The sequence below is a fragment of the Ostrea edulis genome, chromosome 6 (assembly GCF_947568905.1).
Source record: "Ostrea edulis chromosome 6, xbOstEdul1.1, whole genome shotgun sequence".
Lineage (NCBI taxonomy): Eukaryota > Metazoa > Mollusca > Bivalvia > Ostreida > Ostreidae > Ostrea > Ostrea edulis.
The window spans coordinates 30,579,428-30,605,739 of record NC_079169.1 but is presented as its reverse complement, the minus strand read 5'-3'; the positions used below and the strand labels follow the sequence as shown (position 1 = coordinate 30,605,739).

Sequence of the window (26,312 nt, the reverse complement as noted above, 5' to 3'; positions counted from 1 at the left end):
CATTGCATGAATAATGATGTATATTTTCCTGAAATTGTAATCCAGCAATTTCATGGCAAAAATAATGCCCCATTTGTGTTATCTGTGACTGCCTCTTTACTCTCAAGTAGTTCATTTTTCCATCAAAAAATTACCACACATAATCTTTGTTGCAAATTTCTTTTGCTTGTCAAAATTGTCCATGGATAAAGATGATGTGCTGTTCAGACTTTGACAGATAAAGGTGTAGTCGGTATGTTCTTGTCTTATTTAGGTTTACTCCAGATTATTATGTCACAGCAATTACCAATCTGAATACTAATTAAGAGAAAAAAAACCTTAAAGACTGTCTTTTGTAAAAGGTAACAAGTATCTGAGCGAACATCTTTGTTCAATGTTAGGATTCAGCACATGGTTTCAGTGGTCCAGTCAGTTAAAATGGGCTTTGAATGGTTGCTTGTTAAAATCCTAACATAGTCACCTGGTGTTGAGCATGTTTCCATGGAAAAGACAGCACTAAGTGATCTGTATAATATATGGCTCTCATCCACTCAGAACAAAAGTCAGGCACATACAATTTATTGTTTTTAAATCTCAGTCTAACAAAATTAAAAAGAATTTATCATAGAAGCACTTTAGAAGCTATTTTATTGTGATATTGTCCTAGCCCTACCTAGTACCCTTCATGGATGAAGAATGATAATGGTAGATTGAAAATAATTTTGTCAAGCTTTTTCATCACAAATGAAAGATTTTTCAGAAAAATTTGGATGTACACTGTAATACACCTGTACAAGCATTTCTCGTTGACACAAAAATTGAAAGTAAACACAAACAAATTAATGATGGAATTCAAGAAAGTGAAAATTTGCATGAAGAAAATTATACTATAACATATTGTCTAATGTCGTGATAGAAAATTCATTGGTGTGGAACACTTGCGGAAAGATGGAACATCCAACCCCACACAAAGAACAATAGAAGCAGCTTACATTCCACAGTAAAAAGTAATGTAGTCAATGAGTGGGGAAACATACAAAGAAATCGACGACTTATCTTACATCTCTAAACAAACAGAATGTGTGCAAAAAACACTGCTAACATCTCTGATAACCTGAATGGAGCACTCAAACAGTCATGGTCCAGCCTACTAATAAATTCTCAGTAATAAAACCACATCCAGTGAAAACCTCAAAAACCAGAAAATATTAACTAACATCTAAATTACCTTGTACAAAATGACCTTGATATGTTTCGTAAAAATATAAGTTTCAATCTTACAACCTCAATAGTGGCTTGGTTAATCTGAAGCATTTTGACAAGCTACTTTTTAAATAGTCATATTCATTAGCTAAGGGATTCTAACATGTATGTTTCTCTCTTCACATTAAAAGGACTGGTTCATGATTTTTGAGAAAAATATTTTTCATTTTTAGATGATAAACATTAAAAATATATAACTCATTTACCGTAATGTTGACAGCCAGAATTTTGACTTTCTGAATGCAAGAATAAAAGCAATATTTTAGCCTTAAATCTATGAAATGTAAACAAAGACTCGGGTCTTTTAATGTATACAAACAAACCAGTGAAACAATAATTTTGTAATTCTGCAGTCACAAATTTTAACTTTTAGATGACACATTTCACCCAAAGAATGGTTGAAATGTGAAAGATATGATGAACATTTATCAATATCCATTTCTTTTGAAAATTTCGTAAACAATAACACCACAATCTTTGTTTACAAAACAAATAATATTTTTTATAAACTCCCTAAAATGAGCGTCTGTGATAATGTATAACCTTAATTTTTATGTGAAATCTTTTAAACATATTAGACAGTAGATTTTGATCATTAAAAGTAAAAAACAAAATTTTTGGAAAATCGTGAATCAGTCCTTTTAAGAGTAACACCACAGGATTCTGATAGGCTACTCCCATATCACATCAAGGGATTCTAAAAGGCTACTCCACTCACATCAAGGGATTCTGATAGACTGCTCCCTTCACATTAAGGGATTCTGATAGGCTACTCCCATATCACATCAAGGAATTCTGATAGACTGCTCCACTCACATCAAGGGATTCTGATAGACTGCTCCCCTCACATCAAGGGATTCTAATAGGCTACTCCCCTTATACCAAGGGATTCTGATAGACTACTCCCTTCACACTAAGAGATTCTGATAGGACACTGCCCCTCATATCAAGGGATTCTGATAGACTGCTCTCCTCACATCAAATAATTCTAACACTTCTTTCTCTATACACCAAGGGATTCTAAAAGACTACTCCCCTCAAACACACCTGGTCTATCAAAAGCTCTTCATAAAAAGGAGTCTATCATGCTCAGCCAATATCTATCAAGAGGGAGTCCTTAACCTTCAGACTGTATCCAGACCCTGTACCACTAAACCCTGGAACTGGCTCTGAACTCAGTATGAAGGTGGTTACTGGCATCTGCTCTACATTCAAGCCTCCTATAAGATGTGTGTTACCACTGATGAAACATCACTTGTCCATGCATTTTACAAAGTGAAAGGGCTTTACAGCACATACATATGTACTTTGAAACACAATGCGCACAGAAAGGCATGAATTGATGTTAGGCATCATATGCATAATTATTTAAATTTTCCTATGTTTTCTAAGCAAGAAACCTTAAGATTTACTAAAGATTAATTCAACATATTCTATGCTTTGTTCTATACATAGGATTCAATACATCCTGTGCACTGAAACCCTGAACAAAGCTCCAACAGAAACAATCCAGATGATTCCGTCCGGAACAAAAGTGTCCTGATTAATGAGGTGCCACTGTATTGATAGACACAGGTTGGCTCATAATGGGTCAAGGTAGGAGGAAAGGGCCAGGTTTCATCAAGTAATCAATGTATACATCAACTGTCCTGGTCAGAACATAAAAGGGTTACAGCTGTGAAGTTCGGAGCGGGTGATTCACTGTCTGAAGCAGGGAGGTGCACTGTTAAATCTAGTTCATACTATGTCATCCATAGATCATGTGATCGTGGTGTAAGTCTTGACACTGTGTGTAAGAGTGGTTAAAACATCACAATGTATGTTAGGTTGCACTGTACGATTCTGGATAACACTATATAACAGGGGTGTGACTGAATTCCTCAGAAATCAGAGGAAAACTGGTCAAAAAGGGAGGAAAACATCTCACCCTACCTGGAAAAATATCATTTTCTGTCACTTTAGATCAAACCCAGAGCGTTTCATTTTTTCATTTTTATCTTTTATAAAATAAACATGAAGAGTGATAAAAAATCTTACCGAGAGTCAGATTTCAGGGAGTGCACGTTAAATATAAATGCTTCTAAATTGTTGAATTCAAAACTCACAAATATTCTGTGTACTACCTTACCTAAGAATCTGTCAGCTCAAATACAATGACATATACCATTTATTCAATACCAAAATTTGTTTTTCAGACAACATATCTACATATCAATACATCACAATGTCATTTTGCTTTCAAATATACCCACTTAACTCATCATAATAAATTTCCGTAATTTTTCTTTCCATTGAAAAAAACCAACCCAAAACCCACAGATAAATAGATGTGCCATTCTCAAGTACCCAGAAACACTAGATGAGTACTTGTTACAGCAATACACCTGGGGGGAAAGCCAAATAGAAAACGTGTGACTAACAGAGATTAATACATTCCACGGTTCTTACTCCCCTGATCCGTGTTTGTTATGTGCTTGAAATGTGACAAGAAGACATCCTTCAAAAGTATAATTTTCTCATTAAGTTAAAAAGTTAACAACGGAGCAGCACATGATCAACTGAGCAAACCTGATCTTTAATCTCATTTCTATCTATTTGAATTCTAATTTATTGGTAGAATACGAAGCTTTGATCATTTTTTTATATGATATTATGAAGTGTTGAAATTTATCTTTGGTTCATTTGAAATCAATGAGTGGTGATAATGTTTAACCAGGTGATGATTCTGGGCATAAATTGATCACTGTCCAAAATCACCCCCTAAAATTCACATCTTTTAAATATTTCAAAAATAATTACACCCCTTTAAAATCTTTAGCTTAAGTTTTCAAATGTTAAATTTTCAAATCATCAACCACACCTTATAATTATTACATTCTTCTCTGATAAATAAAACACACATATTAAATAACATGCCTATATGATTTTTATTCCTTGAATTTACTTAAAGGGCTAGGTTAGACAATAAAAGTCATTTCATTGACTTCCGCCTCTGAACATTCTTTCATTTCTCTAAAATTCAGTAAGTTCCACATTTGAATTTTAAAATTAAAATAACATCATATTTTCTCAGAATTAATTCCATTTTTGGAATGTGATTTTAAAAAAAATTAGATTTTTTTTTTTTTTTCTTGACAATTGTCAAAAAGGTTAACATTTCAGGCAGTCATTCAAATAGAAAATGTTTAAAATGTCAAATATCATCAATTCATCATTCACTGCTAAAATTGTAATTAATAGTTTTACACATCTAATAACAACAAATTCATGCAAAAAGTTTATCTTTAAATTAGACCGACTTTGGACCAAATAACCTTCTAGTTCTTTCAGCATTAAATATTGAAAAGGCTTAATGAAATCACTTTCAGTACCTGAACAAAAATCAACTAGTCTTGTGTAAAATTAAACTTCAAAAGGATACCATCATATAATCAACTATTAAACTTATCAGTTTAAAGTGCCACTTTCTGCTCAACAGGTGGTTTTGCATAGTGGGTGGTTCCATCCTTGCTTCCTCAACATTTTGTGATTGATTTGGAATATATTGTTAAAGATAAACTTTTCTTTTAATTGAATATCAGAATGACTTACCTAAGAATTCTCCAGAAAGTCCCAAGTTTACATGGACGACTGGTCCATCCCGGATAGAATGTGATTCTTAGGCTGTAAAAACGACAATGTCCTCTTATAGATCTACAAGAATTATACGGAGATTTAAATCCCTGCACTCTACCAATACATATGATTAAACGAAGGTCATAATAAAGCCGTTGAAGCAGAAAATCATACAATGCATGGTCCTTTTATAAAATTTCCTACCACCCATAACAGATATAAATACAAATTGTTGATTTTAATTCATCCAAATGTTCCAAGCATGGCTGAAGATTAAAAGATTATCATATATTACCATCAATGTCACATGTCTGATTTGTTCCATAATATTTAGCCCTTTATTTGATATCACCGGCTTTATCTCTATATTCTGGGTGAGTGGAGTTGGATTACTGAGAATTAAACATAACTATGCATTGCAAATATTTTCAAAATGCGACGATTACAGACGCAATCTACGTTATCAACCAATGACAAATGAGGATATTTTATCTGTAACTGCAAGCTTTCAATATGTCACTCACACTCAATAAAAGTTTTTTCCCGACTACTTCTATTTTTGTGATTCTTCCAGTTGCATATTAATGCTATGAAGTCACTCAATGGGAAAGTGCCTTGATGACTGTTTTTGCCAACATCTGTGGAGTAGTTTTCAAAATATCATACAAAGAGACATAACTCTTTAGGAGTATTGGACAGTGTCTGGTATGCTTTAACAGTCAGCATAGGAGAACTCTCTCCATTATTTGTGTTGTGTCAGACAAATGACTTGAGTAACATAACGATAGGCCGCTAAAACTGACGACAATTATAGACAAGAGAATCTGTAGAACTGACGGATGCATCTTCACTTGCATGTATTGGGTGAAGTTTGATCGATATGAATGGACCGATAATGGAGACCTAGAATAGGACATGATAGGGATCGTTAACATGCTTTTGTCTTACATCCATGTGATGTGGATTCTATATGCCATGCCGAGGGTTCTCTGCTTGCTCAGTTGTGGATTAAAGCAATCCATGTTTTATTCATCTTCAAGAGCATCATTTCTCAACTACTGGTGCATACAGCATAAAAAGCACACCTGTAATGGATTCATACAATGCAGTGAGGTTTTACTGCAGTGTCTGCACAGTCTTTATGCAGACTACGTTTTTGTACTTTTTTCCATTTAACCTCCATGACTCTCAGACAGAAATATACTTGTGATGACTGTCTACCTTTGTTTTTCTACACAGAAAAGCATCTTTCAAGAAAAATCTGGGTCAAAATTTGCTTTGTAGAAGATTGTCATACAAGAAACAGTGATATGTGACCAAAGAGCAGACAACACAAAGATGATAACCAACTGCCTTGCAGCTGAACACCTTATATGACAACTAAATAAGTTTCAACTTCAAAGCAGTCTGAAATATAAGTACAGGAATATGTACAAAATGACATGGCACACTGATAAAATGTTCACATTCTGTTACTGTCACAATGAAAAGCTGCAATATCTTATTTCACCTATTATCACAATACATAATCTGTATTAATGGATTACCCAATTCTTACCTGGTTTAAAGTTCTGGGAGGGAATGAATCAGCCTACTGTTAATCTCTTTCAGGTTCTACCAGGAAATCTCTCTCAAGGAGCGGCGACCAGGTTCTGCTACCAGGACATCCCTCTCAAGGAGCGGCGACCAGGTTCTACCAGGACATCCCTCTCAAGGAGCGGCGACCAGGTTCTGCTACCAGGATATCCCTCTCAAGGAGCGGCGACCAGGTTCTGCTACCAGGACATCCCTCTCAAGGAGCGGCGACCAGGTTCTGCTACCAGGACATCCCTCTCAAGGAGCGGCGACCAGGTTCTGCTACCAGGACATCCCTCTCAAGGAGCGGCGACCAGGTTCTGCTGCTGTGGGCCGTGAGTCAACACTGCCCTGTCCAGACTAACAAAGGAGCGGCGACCAGGTTCTGCTGCTGTGGGCCATGAGTCAACATTGCCCTGTCCAGACTAACAAAGGAGCGGCGACCAGGTTCTGCTGCAGTGGGCCACGAGTCAACACTGCCCTGTCCAGACTAACAAAGGAGCGACGACCAGGTTCTGCTGCTGTGGGCCGTGAGTCAACACTGCCCTGTCCAGACTAACAAAGGCCCATGGGCCTTATTGCTCGTCAACATTGCCTTGCACTTATATTACGGGTATAACTAAAGTATTTAGGTTCCTGCTCTTTCAGGAAAATGAATAAACTTTATACTGTAGAATCATTTAAATTCGTGGGGGCCAATTTTCGTGGATTGCTGAATTTTTACGGGTTCGTGGGGATGTATTTTCGTGGATTTTTATATTTGCAAGATTCTTGTATACTACAATGTAGTTGTCTTTATTCGTTTAGGATGTAAATTCGTGGGTGAGGGGTACCCATGAAAACTGAGCCACCACAAATTTTAATGATTCCACAGTATTGCTTTAAAATAAAAAAAATTGTATATAATCAGTCCATTGTACTCCCCATTTACTTTTCAATGGGTACCTGCACATCCTTTTAAACCTCACATCACTGGACCTTGGAAAACTTCATCAGTCTGTGTGGCACCTTTCAAACCCCACATCACTGGACCTTGAAAAATCCATCAGTCTGTGTGGCACCTTTCAAACCCCACATCACGGGACCTTGAAAACCTCATCAGTCTGTGGGGCACCTTTCAAACCCCACATCACTGGACCTTGAAAACCTCATCAGTGTGGCACCTTTCAAACCCCCCATCACTGGACCTTGAAAACTTCATCAGTCTGTATGGCACTTTCAAACCCCACATCACTGGAACTTGAAAAATCCACCAGTCTGTGAGACAGAGTGGGCACGGCTGTCCTAGGAGAAGGACGCATCTATACTTCTTCCTACAATCAACTCTCCAAGTCACATCAATCTATTTCCGTAGATTGTAACTATTAATCTGTATCACATTACGTAGATTGTAACTTAATCTGTATCTCTTTATGTAGATTGTAACTTAGTCTGTATCTCTTTATGTAGATTGTAACTTAATCTGAATCTCTTTACATAGATTGTAACTTAATCTGTATCTCTTTACGTAGATTGTACCTTAATCTGTATCTCTTTACGTAGATTGTAACTATTAATCTGTTATCAAGTCCTAAAACATCTAGTTGCAGGATTTCTCATGCACAGAAATGTTGCTACCATTCATATTCATATATCTTACTTGTAAAATTTTTAAATATTTATCAAATAATGTTGTAGAGGTTGTTTTTTTGCATAGTTGTCAGTTTGGATCTAATTGTAAGTATTTTCTCAGACAAGTAATGCACAAAGTTCTGAAGTATTTTGTACAATGTAGTAAGAAACATCCATTCATTGTATCTTTTTGTGTGTGTATTTAAACAGTATTAAGTGTATACATTTGTATATTGTAGCGGACAGTATAAAGGGAACTTGTACTGCCTCACTATAGTGAGCTAGCTTTTCTAGTAATGTGGTAAGGGTCTCTCTTGATCACACAAGTTAGGCAACAGCTAGCATGATCAGCAATTGGCTGGGTGACCGCTACACGTTACAAATTGGAGGCAGCGTAGTGACTCTGGCATTTGGTGGGAGGCCTGCTTCAGGTAGAATACGGACGTGGTTTTGTCCATGGACGACGGGCGATTGTTGTCGGTAACGGTGGATGCCATTAATATTGGTGAGCAGGTGCCAAACACTCAACAGAGACTTCAGGATGAAGCTTTCCTGAGAGCAGGGGGAAGTGTAGTGTAGTGGACAGTATAGAGGGAACTTAAACTGCCTTCCAGTCTCCCTCTTGATCATGCAAGCATCGGTGAGAGTGATCAGCACTTGGCTGGGTGACTGCTACATATTACAATATTGTCTTTTGTGTATTTCATAAGAAGTGGTTTATTGTCAGGTCCCGAACAACTTCGCGTAGTTGAAATATACAGCATTTCAAACCCTGAACTGGAGTGGGACATTCAAGGGGTGTGGAAGGACACCCACTAAATGAATAGCTGGACAAACTTTTACCACCTAGGTCTGAGTGGGTCAAAAACTGGAACAAACCATTAACCATAAGAGCATCAGATTATCATTATTGAATGTAGAACAGACTGTGTTTGAGATTTTCAAGAGCAAATATTATAACTATTCATTAATTTGTAAGTTGTCCTTTGGAGAACTATGACCCATACATGCCAACTTTCCCGATTTGTGCGGGATTTTCCCGATTTCAAGCAGTTGAAAAGGCAAATCCCGATATCCCGATCGGGATTGCAAAAATACCCCGAAATCCCGATTTTCTAAAAATATCTCCCATTTTACGACAACAAACCCCCATTTCTAACCGGAATTTGAAATCCCGCGTCATTTCTGAACTGGCCAATCAGAAATCGGGACAATAGTCAGCCATTGCTGTTTACCTGTGTCGCATGGTATCAGAGTGATGTAATTTACTTGGTCTGCCTGTGTCGGGGTGCTTATTGGACAGTGCGAAGCATGTTTTGATAGTAATAAATCGGGAAGACGGATTTCAAATTGACATATCCTTTACACAAACGTGAATGGCAATGATAATAGTGTCACCACGAAACAATCGGACATTCCCGATTTTTGCCTCTCGCTGACAGCATCCAAAATATGCAATATTAAAGGTACGTAAAATATATGTTTTTCCAACTATGATAATATAGGCTACCCGAATCTATCTGTCTATAGCGATGTATTACATAGTCTATATAGTGTAGTATTCAATAGACTTTGTGATGTGTAATTTGCACAAGTCTGTACTGAATTTTTATTTTTATATTAGTATTTTACGAGTAAAAACGTATATTTTGATGTGTGTTTTCCTGGTAATTATTTCAGATGTCATGGTGCAAAGGTTTTGTTCGCAAACTTCATAGCAGGGCTGATCACTCCTTTTCTGGTTGCAATGCAGATTGTTCCACCAGACTCTGCAAGCCCATGAAATTGTTTACAGACAAGCAAGATCGCCTTTGTAGTCATACCTAAATGCATGTGCTTTAATCTAAATGTTGATATATAGACCAGCCAATGTGTATATGGTGTAAAAGGATGCAACTTTAAGTATTATTTGATATGTATGTGACTTGTTGGAGAGGATTTTTTGCTGAATAGATGATTTTAATAAAATACTTATCTATATCTTTCAATTTTTTTTTAAATAAAGTTTTGTTAAAGTTGATGGTCAAACACACTTGATGTATGATACATGTATAATGATTAGATTGATATTTTATTTGAAAAGACAAATATTTATTTTCATGGTAAAATGTCGTGAATTTTGAGCGTTGAAAAAAGATCGTCGCGCGCAAAATCCCCCATGGAGATTTTCAAAAGTTGGCATGTATGATGACCTTGGATATTAAGTGTGGTGAAGCCATCTGTGACACTTTGGAGCTCTTATTGGATCCATGGTCTTAATTTTGATCAAATTTTAATCTACATAATAATTAGGCTTGAAGCTCAGACAAACTAGTCTTATTGCTTGAATATGAATTTCTTAAGGAACTTTTATTTGAAACTCTAAATTAAAATTACATGATGGTCCAGTCCTGGCCCATATGTTATGGCTTAAGCAAGTTTTTAAATATTTTGACAAACATTCAACAATCAATGTTGCCCAGCTTTTATTGAGTATATTTTGGGTTTAACTGTTACCTATCCTCCACATAGGGCCTCCACAGAGCATTGTCATCCATTCCTTTTGGCTGCATAATGCTGCTGTTCTTGTTTCATTCCACGACTGCTAGCCGATGAACCATCCATCACTTACATGTAGAAGTGAACCACTATCAGGAATCAACCACCACACCATTGTCGACAGCACCACTGCAAAAATCAACAAACCTTCACAATGTGGAAGAAGGCTGATATAAAGAGCAAACAGAAAACTAGATGACTAAAAATTTGACTAATGATTTCCACTCTAAATTCAACCTACATAGTCTAATCCATGAAATGTAGAACTTTATCATGACAACCCTCCTTAAGTTCATGGAAGAGAGTACACCATTGAAACTCTCATCAAGCAGATAGCACCAGGCCATTCTCTCACCAGAGGGCGCATTACGCAAGCTTCACATAGGAGTGCACAGAACTCTGGGTAGAGAATGATCACCACGCATGGATAACGAGAGTATTCTTATTCATCAGAGGAAAGACAAGCGGGAATTAAACTAAAGTAGTGATGAGGTATAGGATAGTGGTCTGCACAGCCAGAGGTCACACCATTGAGTTAACAGAATCATGGTGCCATATGTAAAGGAACTAAATCTATACCCCACCCCCACCCATCCCCAGTGGAATCACAATCCAGAATATTTTGCCACAGAGAGCCTTGTGCAATGATGTTCAAATGAAGTCTGCTCTGCAATTGACCATACTTAGAAAATAATTTCAAAACTATGAAAAGAAGCAGCTAAATTAGGCTAATTTTGATAGGCCTATTTCATACCTCATAACATGTAAAATAAATAAATCAAAAAATGATAAATCAATGTTACAGTAGACTCTTTTTATCACTGATATAAAATAATCTAGGCTAACAGTACTACATTCGCTCGTTAGACCTTCAATGCAATATCTGTATCCATGATGAGAAAAAGTCCAGAAAACTATTAGACCTGCCCTAAAGTAGGTCACAGTGCACCAATAAAGTTGAAATGTGAACTGATTAATATGTATTTCTCTGACAGGGAGGTTGTGAATGACAAAACTTCAGGGCGATACCTGTATTTATAACGAAAACAAATCTGAAAAACTATTTGACCTACTTTTACCCCAAAGTAAAAGCCTACAAGGTTTTCCTACTACTCAATACTATGACCTTCACCTTGAAGAACAAAAGGCATCCTCCATTTGGCATGAGGAGTATGCGTACCAAGTTGTAATAATTTGGTCTGATGTATTCTGCCTACAAGGTTTTCTTATTAACTGAATGCTATGACCTTGACCTTTGACCTTGACAAACAATTGGCACTTGCTCTTATCTGAATATCATGATCATCAAATGCACCAAGTTGTAAAATCCTGGAGCTTACGATTCGATCTGTATCCTGCCTACAAAGTTTTCCTACTAAATGATATGACCTTGACCTTGAGAAACAATAAGCATCTTCCTCTCATCACGGTGATCAAATGTACCAAGTTGTAAGATCCTGGACCTTACAGTTTGGTCTGTATATCCTGTCTACAAAGTTTTCCTACTACGACCTTGTAACCTTAAAGAACAAAATGTGTCCTCCACTTGAGGGGTATTAGCTGGAATAATGTAGCCCTCTTCGATTTTTTTTTACAAAATGTATTTTGAGAATTTAAAAAAAAATCAGAAAGAGCTACATTATTGCAGCTAGAGGAGTAAGTGCAGGACTAAAATGATTCACCGAAATATCGATACTGTTCAATATAAACGCGTGATTCAATGTTTGATTCATTGCATTGATCTTTGTTTCGATACGTTATTCTAAAATCTGGTTCAGCAAATATGTCCGGCTTGATCTGTACTTATTATCTTTACATGCACGAGGGAGAATATGGCATCCATAACAGTCAGACTGTTGTTATAATTATATAGTCTCGAGTCTGACAAAAATGAAAGAAAGCAGAGGTGAGCAAGCTCACATACCCCACACTCCAACATTGCTTGACAATGCCTCAAACACATAATGAATGGTAATATGTTATGCATTACTGCAAGAACAGGACAGACCGACTCAAAATTCTAAGTTCCATAGGGGCCGGCATAACTCCCAGAAAAAGTATTGAATCAGAATTTTCTGGGAATATGCACATCTACACAGTATATGTCCTTAATAACTACAAAGTTTCACGAAATTCTGTTGAGCGGTCTCAGAGGTGTTGCGCTGACAAGAACAGGACAGACGGGTTCGAAATTGTAAGTTCAAAAGGGGTATAACTCCCAGAAAAATTATTGAATCAGAATTTCCTAGGAATATGCACATCTACAGTGTGTCCTTATAAACTACAAAGTTTCATGAAATTCTGTTGAGCAGTCTCAGAGGAGTTGTGCTGACAAGAACAAGATAGACGGGCTCGAGATTTAGGATAGATGGTTAGAAATTGTAAGTTCAAAAGGGGCATAACTCTAAGAAAAATCATTGAATCAGAATTTCCTGGGAATATGCACATCAACAGTGTGTCGACGTCCTTATATAAAGTTCTACAAAGTTTCGCAAAATTCTCAGCGGTCTCAGAGGAGTTGCGCTGACAAGAACAGGACAGACGTGCTCGAAATTCTAAATTCAACAGGGGCATGCATAACTCCCAGAAAAATTATTGAATTAAAATTTTCTGGGAATATCATAAATATGAACATCTACAGTGTCACGAGTGTGTTCTTATATAACTACAAAGTTTCGCAGAGGAGTTACACTGACAAGAACAGGACAGACGGGCTCGAAATTCTAAGCTCAAAAAGGACATAACTCCCAGAAAAATTATAAAGTAGGAAGCAAAATATCTAGGCCCCTAAATAAGCCAAGGGCCCCAAGAGCATTTTGTATTTTGCCTACAAGGTCCGGACAGACGGACGACGCCATCCCATAACAGGTCCTGTCTTTAAGGGCGTATTATAATAATAAAATAAAATGAGCTTCCTCATGTTCCTCAATCCAGTGGAAAAAGTTTCCCCAAAATCATTTTCCATTTTCCCGCGATTTTCTCAAAAATGCTGGTGCCAATAAACGTAAAATTTAGAATGTTCCTGTAATATAAACAACGCAAGGAATAAAACAACAAATGAAAATTGAAATAAGCATAAAATCGTTTCACATAATACTGTTATAGCTCTGTACATCAAAACCGTCATTACATAAAATATGTATTTTTTAAAGATTGATTTTATAAACGTGTTGTACCAATCGCTAAATAGTGTAACCAGAGAAATAAATAAAGATGGCCGACCGAGATGGTCGGCTATCGCCTGCCTGTCTTGATGATTTAGAGGACGAATCTTTGGATCCAAGGATTCATGTAAAGTTTGAATATAAATTGATATGTTGAAGGTGCTACCTTAGGAGAGCGCAGCGAGATAGATACCTACACTCTCAGACATTTCTATCATAATCCTGTTTATCCGACATGTCCGATACACTGTTTATATCTTTCACTAAAGTCTTTAGTCAGTGAGTGCGTTGCAATGGTTTGAAATGAATTCTGTTGGCCTACAGTTTTCTGTAGAGGAAATGGAGACAAATCTTAATTTTCATTTATTTTGTCTGATGCTGTTTTAGGACGAATATTATTAATGCAAAAATGTCCTAATTTTTTATTATGTTTAATTGTACACAAACATATTGGTTTTCAACGACTTTTTCGCGTATATTATATTAATGTAGTTGTTCTTATTAAAAAATGGTTTGGTTGTTCATTTCAGATACTGAACTTGTATTAAACAGATATCACTTTTGAACCGGTATCAGAACTCGTACCCAGGAGAACTCATACCCAGAAATTTTCTCCAAGAGAAGTTGTACCCATCAATATCTGGGTACGATCAGTTCTCCTAGAGAAAAACTTTGTCATTTTAACAAATAGAAATGTGGGTACGAGTTCTCCTAGAGAAAAACTTGTCAATTTATTGTATTATAAAAATCTGGGTACAAGTTCCCCATCAGAGAAAACTTTGTCATTTCTGTCATAAAAATCTGGGTACGAGTTCTCCTGGTGAAAAACTTAGTCATTTTGTCATATAAATCATAGCAGTCAGCCGGGTTCGATCATCAGTGGCCAGACAGCTCAGTTGGTATAACACCTGACTAGAGATTCAGGGGTCCCGGGTTCGAGTCCTGATCTGGTCCTTTACATTTTCTCCCTTCCTGTTACATTTGTTAGGTGCTGTAGACAAGCCCCTGGAATAGTCAGGAGAAAATCCCTGCCAGGGATTAAAGATCTTGGGTTGATGTCTTCAAGTGTGAAGACATAATTTAAGAAGGGAGGAATGTAGTGGTCGGCTGGTGTTGATTGCTGATGGCCAGATAGATCAGTTTGTAGGGCACCTGGCTGGATATTCAGGGGGCCGGGGTTCGAATTCCGGTCAGGTCTTGCATTTTCTCCCTTGTTGCACTCATAACAAATGATAATGATTTTGATCGCAACTGGACTTGACAAACAAGAGTCTTCTGACATGACTTCTCTTACCTCTCATCATGATCACTGAAGATCTTGACAAAGTCCAAAAACTTTATTTTAAATAACAAAGTTTGTTTGCATTACTTTTACTCATCCAGATATTGAACTTTTAAATTGCCGGTGCATTGGCAGCTCTGTTGGTCTTTGTTGTTTAATGACACGGTGTTGTTTTATGTTCCTGTAATATCCGTATGATCATGATGATCTAAGATTAGTAATTGCAGGGTTATTCGGCCTTTTGCTGGTTACCTTAATGGCCATTGTTACAGTTTAATTCATTCATTAATATGGTTTTCTTTACTTTTACAATAGGGAGAATTAGAGAGGCTGAACAAAGCATCAGAAGAAATAAATAAATTGGAGCTGGAACTTGATGTAAGTACACAGGGCTTGATATCCTTGCATGCGGGTCCGGTAAACGGACCCATTCCCAATTTGAAATTGACTGTTTTTCCCCAAATTCTGATTGAAAATTTCCCGAAATAGCAGCTCACAAGCATATTAAAAATTATTGGTATCTGCATGTGTTGTTATGTAAAATATGCAACATCTTGGGAATAAGTTGTCTAATACCATGTATAAAAGTTAGCTCATTGAAATGAAATATAAACACTTGATAACATACATCAAGCCCTCAAAAAACATAAGGTATGTCCGTACCAATAATTAATTTTTTGTTGTTTCCAAGCTAACATGATCTATAATGGCAGTATATATATACAGTATAATCTGTCTAAACTGGCTATGTGTGGTTCCAAAGAAATTGGCCGGTTTGCACGGAGTCCGGAGTGCAGAATGTTGACAAGAATGAGAGTTGCTTTCCTTGTATTCACTATCTATGCATACGTGTATAATGATTGCTAACGTTTTAATATATCACAAAAGAATTCAAAATGTAAAAATATAAATGTCAGTGTTTTATTGTCGTGCTCATTTGAAAAAGTTTCAATTTTTATTAAACAGTTTAAAATCTGGGAATTATTCGCGCAATTTTCTGTTGGTAAATTGTCGATTTCGTCTACATCATCGCAGTTATCAAATGCTACATTATGTACGTTCGTCAAGTTTGTGTTGTGTTCGTTTAAAATTTGTCTTTCCCAGCTTTCATTTTAAATGTATCGCTTTCAACTGTCTCAATTTGTGAAACGGAAACTAATGCAATGCCGAGTGATCGAACGGACATGGCGAGTTGTGCTAACTAACTGCATATCATCACTGTCTGACTCACCGTAGAGCTCCGAGAAGTCCACGAGGGGAAACCCTGCTTTTGGAAAACATAACAGGATTGTTGCCGATTTTGTTTCATTCCAAGAATGTATCGAATTCATCGATTAATTGAACTTTGTCTTTTAATGTCAGTTCTCGTCTCTGCCGTTAGGGGGAGGGTGCCATTACCTCGTGCGTGGTGCTATCATAATTGAAAAGTGCACCCCCTAAAAATCAGGTTTTATTTTAAACTGATCGTGACTCATCGCCAGTTGCACTCTTTTACTTACCTGTGGCTTCCCATGAGACACCCTTTGTGTACACCGCATGTGATCGACCGAATACCGACAGGTTGGTCATCGTGGGATGGCTGGTTTAAATGCGATAATTAGAGCTAATTACGAGCAGTTGGGAACTTGTGTACACCGAATACAATTGACCGCAACAATTAGGGTTGTGTATCATCGAGGGGCCGGTTTACACAGGATAATTAAAGTTAATTGATAGCAGTTAGGACTGTGTAAGCCGGCCGATATACAGAATACGCAGTATCCGGAGTACAGGAAATTATTAATAAAGGATTTGTAAAATAAATGTTAGGGACTATATTTTGTGGCCGGAATTGACAGAGCGCCGGAGTACTCAGAGGCCGGTTTGGACAAATTATACTGTAATGGGTTTTAGAACATCTTAGTTGAAAGGAATAGGTCAAAATTTTCATTCTTGACTAACTTATCTCATCTTCGGTTGGCCTTATTTGTATTATTATGCATTGCGCACACCATTTTCACATATGGTCGGGAAGTAAACAGTGGCTTTGGTAGGTTTTGACATTGTGTAGTTATAGGAATATTTAACCTATCAGACTAAATTCATTATGCTAGATCATGAATTGTGTAAAACTATTAACAATAGTTAGATAGGCAGAGATCCAAGAATTGCTGGGAAAATAACATGTGGAATACAAGGTTTTGGGAAATTAGAAATTAACCTGCACTCTTTTTTTTTTTTTTTATCTTACTACAGGTCAATTCATGCAGGTTTTGCTTGCAAATGGCACCTTTAAACACATTTTGCTGAGATGTGTAAAATGAATGCATTTTTGCAGGACATGAGGTCATGCACTCCTATAGCATTTTAACCAATTCCTCAAAAAACTCTTAAAGTAGCACCTTCATTGCTATATAATTTTAAGAAATGCCAAGTTCAGTATGTACAGAGTTGTAAATAAGTTCTCACCCACTCACAATGCATCACATCGACATACTTTAATTTGATTATTATGGTGAAGGCATAATTGGATTGGACAGCAGGCATTTTCTCCATGACATTCTTTACATGAAGCACTAATGAGCTTCATGAAGTATGCTGGCATAAAGCATCGAAGTTCATGCCCCCATGAATTTTCAAATGTGAAATTTATTTCTTGACTGATATTGAAGCCTGGATGGTCAAAGATTGGAGGGCAACAATTTGAAAGAGTTTGCCCAGTTTCATAACACGGTGAATCAGACTCTAATCTACTGCGATGTACATATAGATACCTCTGAATTACTCATTGACATGTCTGAAAGGCAATAAGTAAAAATTTATTACCAACCTTTTTAAACAATAACCCAGTTACAATGCATGATCCATGTGCATTGTAGATTGATTGTCCTTTTACATGTCTTTTCAGTTATGATAAAGGTATTAATATACGCTGTTTAGAATATTTATACATGTATGTATAGATGTACATATTAGTTTAGGCCTCCTGTCTTATGGGACCAGTTGCAAAACTTTTTCAATTGGTTTGATTGTAATGTATAGAAACCATCTCATTTGAGAGTGTTTTTCAGGGAGTAAAGTAAATCCATGCATTAATGTCTTTTAGGATTCTAGGGCAAGCTTCAGACAAGCTCTCACAGATTCCACACACCAACTCAATGCTTTGGCAAAAAAACTAGGTTCCTGTGTGGAAAAGGCTCGACCATACTATGATGCTAGGATGAAGGCCAAAGAGGTATGTTAAATGTGAAAGATAAATGTGATTCATACATCACAGTTCTGTTCATTTTTATGCCCCGAGGTTGATGGGGGGGGGGGGGGGGGGGCATAATTATTTTGGGATTTCTGTCCTAGTGTGTGTCTGTCAACATCTTTAAATTTGGCTTTAACTCTTGAGCCCTAAGAGTTAAAGGTTTTATATTTGCACATGGATAGATCTAATGAAAAGCTTGACTTTTGGGTTGCTTTGAGATCAAAGGGCAGAAAATCTGTTACTTAAATTTAAAACATAGATTTTTTTAGCAATAACTAGAGAATTATGTGGATTTGGGTGTTCCTATTTGCACCATAGGTGAAAAGTGAGAGATGGGGTCAAAGGGTATGGTCTACATTACTAAACATTGATAACGGGTATTGGGTAATTTTGGAGTCAGATATATTTAGCAGATTTTTCTCAAAATATTAATGCTTTATTTTTTTGTGATTTCTTCTTCCACCAAAAAGCTTACATTTTTAGCAATACAGTGTTCGAAATTAACATAGACCGATAGACCGAGTCTATGTCAAATGACACTGGTCTATGCCAATTGTAATTGAGGTAGACCAAATTGTCTATGCCGATTTTCTAGATTTAAAGTTATCACAATTAAAGACCCTGCATGGTCAGCTGATGTCTGATAAACATTATGAGGAAAGGAGGATATTGAAATGGAAAGAAAATATGCTTTCTAAGTACATTAGAAATAAATAAAAATGTTTTAAATTTGTGTTATTTTTTTTCAATGTTGTGGTCTATGCCAATTCGATGAGGTCTACGTCACCTTGTTTTTGCATAGACCAGTGGTCTATACCAAGTTTTAAACCGATTTCGAACACTGGCAATACATTAAACACCTTATGACCAACATTCTTATAAGGAATTCATGGTTATTGTACAGAGATATTTATTCCCTCATTAGAAAAAAATAATGAAAATTTTATGGTATATAATGATGTTTGGTTAAATGAAAAAAATTTCGCTGGCCTTGGATATTTACTATAATTCAGAGTTGTGGAAAACATTTTTAGATAGCCAGCCATTCAGACTGACAAGAAGGCAACATAAGCCAGTCCGAAATAATTTAAGCCAGTCCGAAATCTAAAGTCACAAAATTAAAAAAACAAAACAAAAAGTACACAAGATTTATTTCCTTTATTAAACATCGATATACTTCATAATTACATTTACTCAGTCTTCATTTCTATGCTTGTGGAATCTCCACAGCTCCTCGGTTAAGAACAGAATTTTCATGATCTCTTATAGAAGAGTACCTGTATTTTAATGAGGCGACGATAAAATTTTGTAAGCGGTTCTTTGGTACGCAGCCGGCAGTCTGTCAATGCAAATACTGCATGCCATTTTAACACCATCGAATTTTAACCATTCCTGCCCCTCTGTCCAATTGTGTTTGAATTCTCTTTGTCGAGATCTTTCGTATTTAACCTTGTCTTCATCTGTTAGTTTACATTTTTTACCTGGTTTCGCTCCAGCTGTAAATTTAATGGGCCACGCGGCCATGCTTGTTTCGCTTTCATCAGCCTCGATCTTGTTTAAGGAAAAAAGTAGGCCTATTACGCAATCGCATTTTAGTTTTACAAGATAATTGCGCTGGAAACTGCGCCGATGCTTGCAGGAAACAAAACAAAAAACCAGGCCGGTCATTTGGACTGACATCAATGGCGTTTATACCGGTCGCAAGCATTTTTAATCGGTTTTGCCGGCATGACCGGCAGTTTTCCACAACTCTGTAATTGTTTGACTGCATAATGTATTTGGTTTCTCAGCAACAAATGGAGAAAGGTTAGGAGTTAGATGTACATTACTTGCACCATGGATGGTGAAATGAAAAGCTGGTCGGAGATTGTGTCTGGGATTAGTGTTCGTTACTAAAATGAATTTTCAAAAAGCCCACAGGAGACCTTTACCACAATCTGACAGGACGTGTGTGTAATAAATACACCTTGTTTGTACTTGTCACAGTGTGTAAATGTTTGGTGTTCTTTGACAAAAATATATGCATTTTGATGAAATCCCTTTATTATTGGCTAGGCCCACATTGAGACTCAGAAGGTTGCTTTGAGGTTTGAACGAGCATGCAGTATGCACGAAGCTGCCAAAGAGATGGTGCAGTTAGCCGAGCAGGGATACACGTGTCGAGAGGAGCCGTCTGACCCAGCCTGGCAGGAGATGCTAAATCACGCCACTATGAAGGTCTCATAGAGTACAAACACTTCATTTCTTGTAGTCCATCACAAATATTTAATGCTTTGCAACAATTAAGAGACTGTTCTGTTTATATTTTCACATTTTTTTTAAAAAGATGATACATGTACAGAGATCATGTACGAAACTAGAAGGTTAATTGGAAGTTGCTCAGTATTGGGTAGATTGTTCTAGAGTACATGCATTTGCATGTAATGGTATTTAAAGTACAATCTAATCAATTGGCAAAGAAATTACAAATTTCTGTTTTCTCATAATTCAGAGAAGAATGCATACTTTCATTTCAATATTATTAAAGGATAAGACTATTGTTGTGATGAGAGAGAAAGATGAGGAACTTGACCTATGAGATTTTGTTTTTACTTTTGTATTATACAATGGTTATTATGGTCTGGACTGCAGGTTAATGAGGCCGAGAAGGAGCGAAATGCAAGTGAACAGGATCACAGAAATACCATGCTGAAGTTCCAGGAGTGTGAGGAGGTTGTACACCACCTACAGAGGGACCTCAAGAGAGCCATCGCCAAATCAAAGTAAATTGGATGATCCGTCATACGACTGTTATTCCCATGAAAGATCCAGTTTTTTACATTAAAAAGTCATTTCATTTATTTGTACCTGTGCACAATATAACATGGATTATTAAGTTCTATCTTTCCTTGGTATAAATGTTTTTTTCCCATGCTTCTTTCTCACAACACGTGTGTATTTGTCAGTGCATTTTTATATGATCACACTTACATTAGACTGCAGTGTAAGGCTAAGTTTGGTACAGGACATAAGCCAGTGGGTATGCATGTATGGCTGATCATTTTCATTCTCTGACAAATGATCAGAGCTAAATTTGGGACTGATCTTTAGGTAATGGACATGCATGTGTGGCTGTTAAGTTCTCTCTATCACTATTGACCAGAGCTAAGTTTGGGGCTGATCACAAGCTATTTGACATGGTATGTCTGTACATGTATGTCTATTATGTTTCGTCAATCATTAATGACACCTTTGGAGGTTACACTGTGAATGATATTGTTGTGGAGATTAGGCTTTACTCTTCTGTAACATGCCATTACTTATTTCTGCTCGTAGTTTTTCCACTCGTCGAAGTTTCCTACAGATGAGTGATCTTGTAAACCAATATCATTTAACAATGTTGTAAGTAGTCGTTTGATACTAGGCATGAGCTGTAAACCATGGCTTCATTCAGTGTCTTCTCACGCAAGCCTGTTCATCAGCCTAAACAGATTTTTTCTTTTATTTTTCTACTTTGGTGGATAATTTAATTTCTCATTTTTCTGCATATCATAAATGCATGTCTATGGAAGGACAGTGGGTATGGAATGCTGAAGCCTTGGTTCAATTGCATATTCTTTTTACCATTACATTTAATCTGCTTTTAACCTTGCAATGAAGGCATTGTGGGCTATCCTTACTTGATTGAAACCTGAAAAATTAAATGCCTTTTCTGCTCACTTGTTACAGTCAAAACATTCAACCTTCATGTGTATCTCCTCAACATCATTCCACTTCAGTCTTAACATCATAACTGCAAGATGAATACTTAAAATTTATCATTGATACATACATTCTCACACTATTTATTGGGTACAATCAGTATTTGTAGAACAGTCATAGACTGTCATATTGACTTTTCAAGGGACTTGAAGAAAATCTTTTTATCTTCTGATTTGGCTTACATGAATTCATGTGCATACATGTATTTGAATTAAAAGCACCATTTATCAATTTTGTACAATTTTATTAGTCACAGCTGTGCAATGAATTCAGTTAATAGAATAATAAAATCATGCAAATATCAACATGTGTAAAGTCCAGTCCCAGTTCTTGTGTTGGTAGAGATGTCATTCACTCTGTACTCTCAGACAGTGTGGAGAATATGTGCATTATCATTCAGAAAATATTTTACATGTCAGAAATGAGCTTTTCAGAGTTTTTTTTAAATTCTAATGTGCTAATATTATTCTCTTTCAGGCCATATTTTGAAATGAAGGCCAAATTTAATCAAACAATGGAGGTAGGTGTTCAGTGTTCTAAATCACAAGACACTTATTTTACATATAATGATCACCACAGGTATCTCTCTCTCTAAGTACTGATACTGAATACAGCTTTACTTTCACTGTAATCTAATTACACTACAAACAAAAAACCGGGAATGAAAATTGAAGGAAAATAACCTCTCCATAATAAACATTTATGTATGAAAACAGATCTAGGTAAAACAATAAAAATGAGTGGGAGCAAATTCAGAGTTGTACATGTTTATATTAACTTAATGCATTTTTGAATATGTTGGAGTCTGAAAATGACAAATTGAATTGGATGTAAAAATGTAACAGTGTTGGTATTTTGTTCCTTGTTTCATGCAGGAACAGAAGCGAGGGATTAGAATTCTGGAAGAAGACGTCAGCTCATCCAAAACCATGTACTCAGAAGCTCTAAGAAATCTGGAGACAATCAGTGATGAAATCCACCAACAGAGAATGGAGAAGAGGAGAAATGATGAGTTGGGGGAAAGGGTAGCTGGGGTAGGGTCAGAAACTCCATCTCCTCCTCCTTACAGAGACTCAAGTCACCCCAATGGTGAAGGACAAAATTCTGGGCCAGAGATGCAAGATTTTGTGCCCCCTTCTGTAATACACTCATCAACTGATAAAGCTAGGAACCCTAGTTACTTAAAAGCTATTGACAATTCTGAGGAAGAGGAATTCCCTGTGCCAAGTTTAGAGAGTGAATACAAGTCCCTTCCTGAGCCTCACAAGGCAGCACTCCGAACTCGTAGTGTCCCAATAAAGGATCACGATAATGTATTTACAGAGGACCAGCGAGATAGGAGTCAGTCATTGAGACACTCCATGCCAAATCCAGGAATCGCTGATCAGAGTTTCGCCTCATCCGACCCTTTAAAACTAAACAAGGCAGATTCTCCAACTCGTTTGAGAAAGAAACTTCAGGCTGGGAGTTTAATACTCAAGATAGACTCGGGTATGGATCCCTTGGCAGGGTTGTATAGTGCTCCTATAAAACCTACTCGTTCATCAACAAGATCTCAGGGCAAATCTCGACACAGTAAGAAGGACAAAAGTTCGAGCAGCATGTCACCTCCATCGAGTGTGCTCAGTGTTCCCAGCGGTGAGGACGGGGAAAGCTCAGACACAGAGAGTGTCGCGAGTACAGGGCCAATGCTGGACGATGACCAGGTCCTGGCACTCACTCTCGAGTTTGATGATAAAGTTTCCACTGAAAATGTCTCGCCATCAGCTCATCTGGACTGGCGTCGAAAAAGTCTCCCCCCAAACCTTAGTCACTTAGAACACTTTTTACAGAAACCTGTGGACAGTGATAAAAATGCCTAGTGGTTTGTTATTAGATTTTTATGTTTGTCGGACTGGTGCATCATCTATTTTATACATTCTGTACATGTAGTTGTAAACACAGCTTTCATCCATGATAATTTTTGAATTGCAAGAAAAGGACTGCTCCAAAATGTCCTGTACAGTGATCCCCTTTTGATACAACAATGTGTACTGGGAACATTCCATTTATATCCCATGTTTAGCTTAGTCACACTGAAAGCAAGCTTTATTAGATTTATTGTGCTCAAATAAGGGCTGTTCCAGTAAAACCTACATGGGAGAGGGAAAGGACACTTTAAAATATGGATAGCCTATCACACATGCAGTTTTTCTTTTATAGTTTATCCACCAATATCAGTATCCGTAGGTGTAATACAGGATGTAATAGAATTTTTTTGAAGGATGCAAAATGATTTTTGCTTATTAAGACCCCATCTATAGGAATTGGCTTCTGCATGCATTGGTAGTTTTCTGGACATTTTTTGGCTATCCCTGAATTGAAAACTCATATTAATGGGTTACAGATCAAATTTGAGTTTGGGCTTTCCTGACCTATTTTTGAAAGAGTTTTTTGGACCTTGAACTTTGCAAATAATGCCAAAAACCAAGGCCCTTTTGTGATGCTTGCCATCACAATGATATTTAGCTTATGGCTGTACTGGTAGTTATGTAATAAACAATATGTAAAGACAGTCCATTCTATGCAGAATTTACTACATCATGTTCTCTGCATCAGTTGATTTGTTTGACCTTTAGTCATCACACATGTAAACACACCTCGTGTGAAATTAAGCTTTCTTCAAGTACCACCCTTCATACTTTATTTTCACTGGGTATCACGTATGTTTAACTGGAACAGCCCCTGAGTCTCACATGTACACCTATATTTAAATGGAAGCATCTTTTGCAGGTCAAATATTATTGTGAAGAAAACTGTCAATTAGTCTGGAAGTGAAATTGATCTGTGTTCCTCCAAGGACAGGGTATTTCTGTTGGTGCTTGTGAATTCTGCTGTTCTTACTCAGTACTCTTCCTACGTGTATAGTGTTTATGTGATAGTACACTCTCACTTCAATAGTTTATTATCTGGCATTGCATAGACAGAATTCCGTCTTCTATCAACATTTTTAAAGAAAATATATCAGAAAATATTTTCAGGTCTGTTTTGGGTTTTTGCATACTTTTAATGCATTTATTTTACAAAAGTTTTCAAGGAAAACCCTCTAGTCAACTTCCACTATCTACCAAGCAATCAGTATTGTGTTTGTAACATTAATTTTGACATGTTTTGATTTTTACACTAGAAATGGCAATTTCAAGATGTACCGTAAATCCTGTGAATTTCATTGAACAGTAATATACATGTACATTGTGTTAGCTGTGTTTTGAAATGATTAAGGCCCCCCAAGATATTAATGATGTGGTTCTCAATTAGCCATTTCAGAAATGCATGTATAGGCAGTAGGGTAACCTGTTTTCCAAGTTTTTAATTTGATACAACAAAAAAATAATTTTCCCTTCCTTCTAAATACTAATTTTCCAACATACAGTATTGAATAATGCATTCGAATTACTCTCACTTTTTTAAATATAGCAGTTTGTACTTATGAATGGGAATGTGATATTCCACCAAATTTTATCTTTAGAAACCATAATGAAATGGAAATGTTCTGTTTGAAATCAAAATCCGAGTCTGATTGTTTTCTAGATTGGCTGAATGTCTTGTATGACTGTCGCTGACAAAGTCTCCTGGAATTCAAACTCTGGAAATGTTGGCAAAATTTTCCATACATGTGTAGATGTGCTTAAGCACCGCATAATGTGATTTTTAAGGGCCATAAATAATGATTTCAACAATATAAATGTACCTGTTACATAGGGTTTGATCTGAAATACGAGTACATTGTATGTGTATTTTATCTATTCTCCATTTTTGTTGAGATTAGTTCAATGGTTTATAGTACTATGTACTCAGTGCCTCATAGTTTGAAGCATAATCAAAATGAATTTCCTGTGTGTAATGTTCCGGTTGTATCAAACATCTTGTGGTACAATGTATATTAATATTTGATACACTTATGTACAATTTCATCAGCTTTGACAATTGCTCCTATACAAGTTCTTTGATATTGTAGATCTTGGAAATTGTTAAGACATAGCCACAGATGTTTAAAGGAAAAGAAATTTGATATAATGTATTGAGATTATACAACTGCGTGTCTTTCCCCCCAACTTGATATTCCCTTTTCATTCTAATATGGTGAAGGAATTCTTGCTCTGCTTTTATGATATAAAGTTCTCAAACACTTGGGTAATGAATGCTTTAATAAAAAACATTTTTAAAACAAGACTGGTGAATTGGAAGTCTTCACCATCTCAAGAATTGCAATCATGTTACTGCATAAAGTGTGTTAATATTTAGGGAGGTAGAATTAAATACATGTATCATA

General features: G+C 36.5%; 2 protein-coding genes across 5 annotated transcripts in view; one reads left to right on the top strand and one right to left on the bottom strand.

Annotated features, from left to right (window-relative positions):
• LOC125683364 (thrombospondin type-1 domain-containing protein 7A-like) overlaps positions 1-5,291 on the bottom strand; it is a 98,891-nt gene extending 93,600 nt beyond the window's left edge. For 2 of the 3 annotated variants that reach the window (XM_048924443.2, XM_056142388.1), the window contains exons 1-2: positions 5,153-5,291; positions 4,834-4,935 (exon numbers count right to left, since the gene is read on the bottom strand). The gene's annotated coding sequence lies outside the window, so the exon portion shown is untranslated. Of the gene's footprint in view, positions 1-4,833; positions 5,118-5,152 lie in introns of those variants that run through there. The other variant, XM_048924437.2, reaches the window with a different exon arrangement.
• An 8,480-nt stretch (positions 5,292-13,771) lies between these two features.
• Positions 13,772-26,312, top strand: LOC125646818 (SH3 domain-binding protein 5-like). 2 transcript variants are annotated; one of them, XM_048873362.2, is made up of 8 exons: positions 13,772-13,872; positions 15,343-15,405; positions 18,113-18,241; positions 20,315-20,476; positions 20,891-21,021; positions 21,575-21,640; positions 22,478-22,520; positions 22,876-26,312. In XM_048873362.2, the coding sequence occupies exons 1-8, from the start codon at positions 13,795-13,797 to the stop codon at positions 23,860-23,862; spliced, it is 1,659 nt and encodes a 552-aa protein (XP_048729319.2). In that variant the 5' UTR covers positions 13,772-13,794; the 3' UTR covers positions 23,863-26,312. The 2 variants fall into 2 exon arrangements, with proteins under 2 accessions (XP_048729319.2, XP_048729320.2); XM_048873363.2 differs by lacking the exon at positions 21,575-21,640.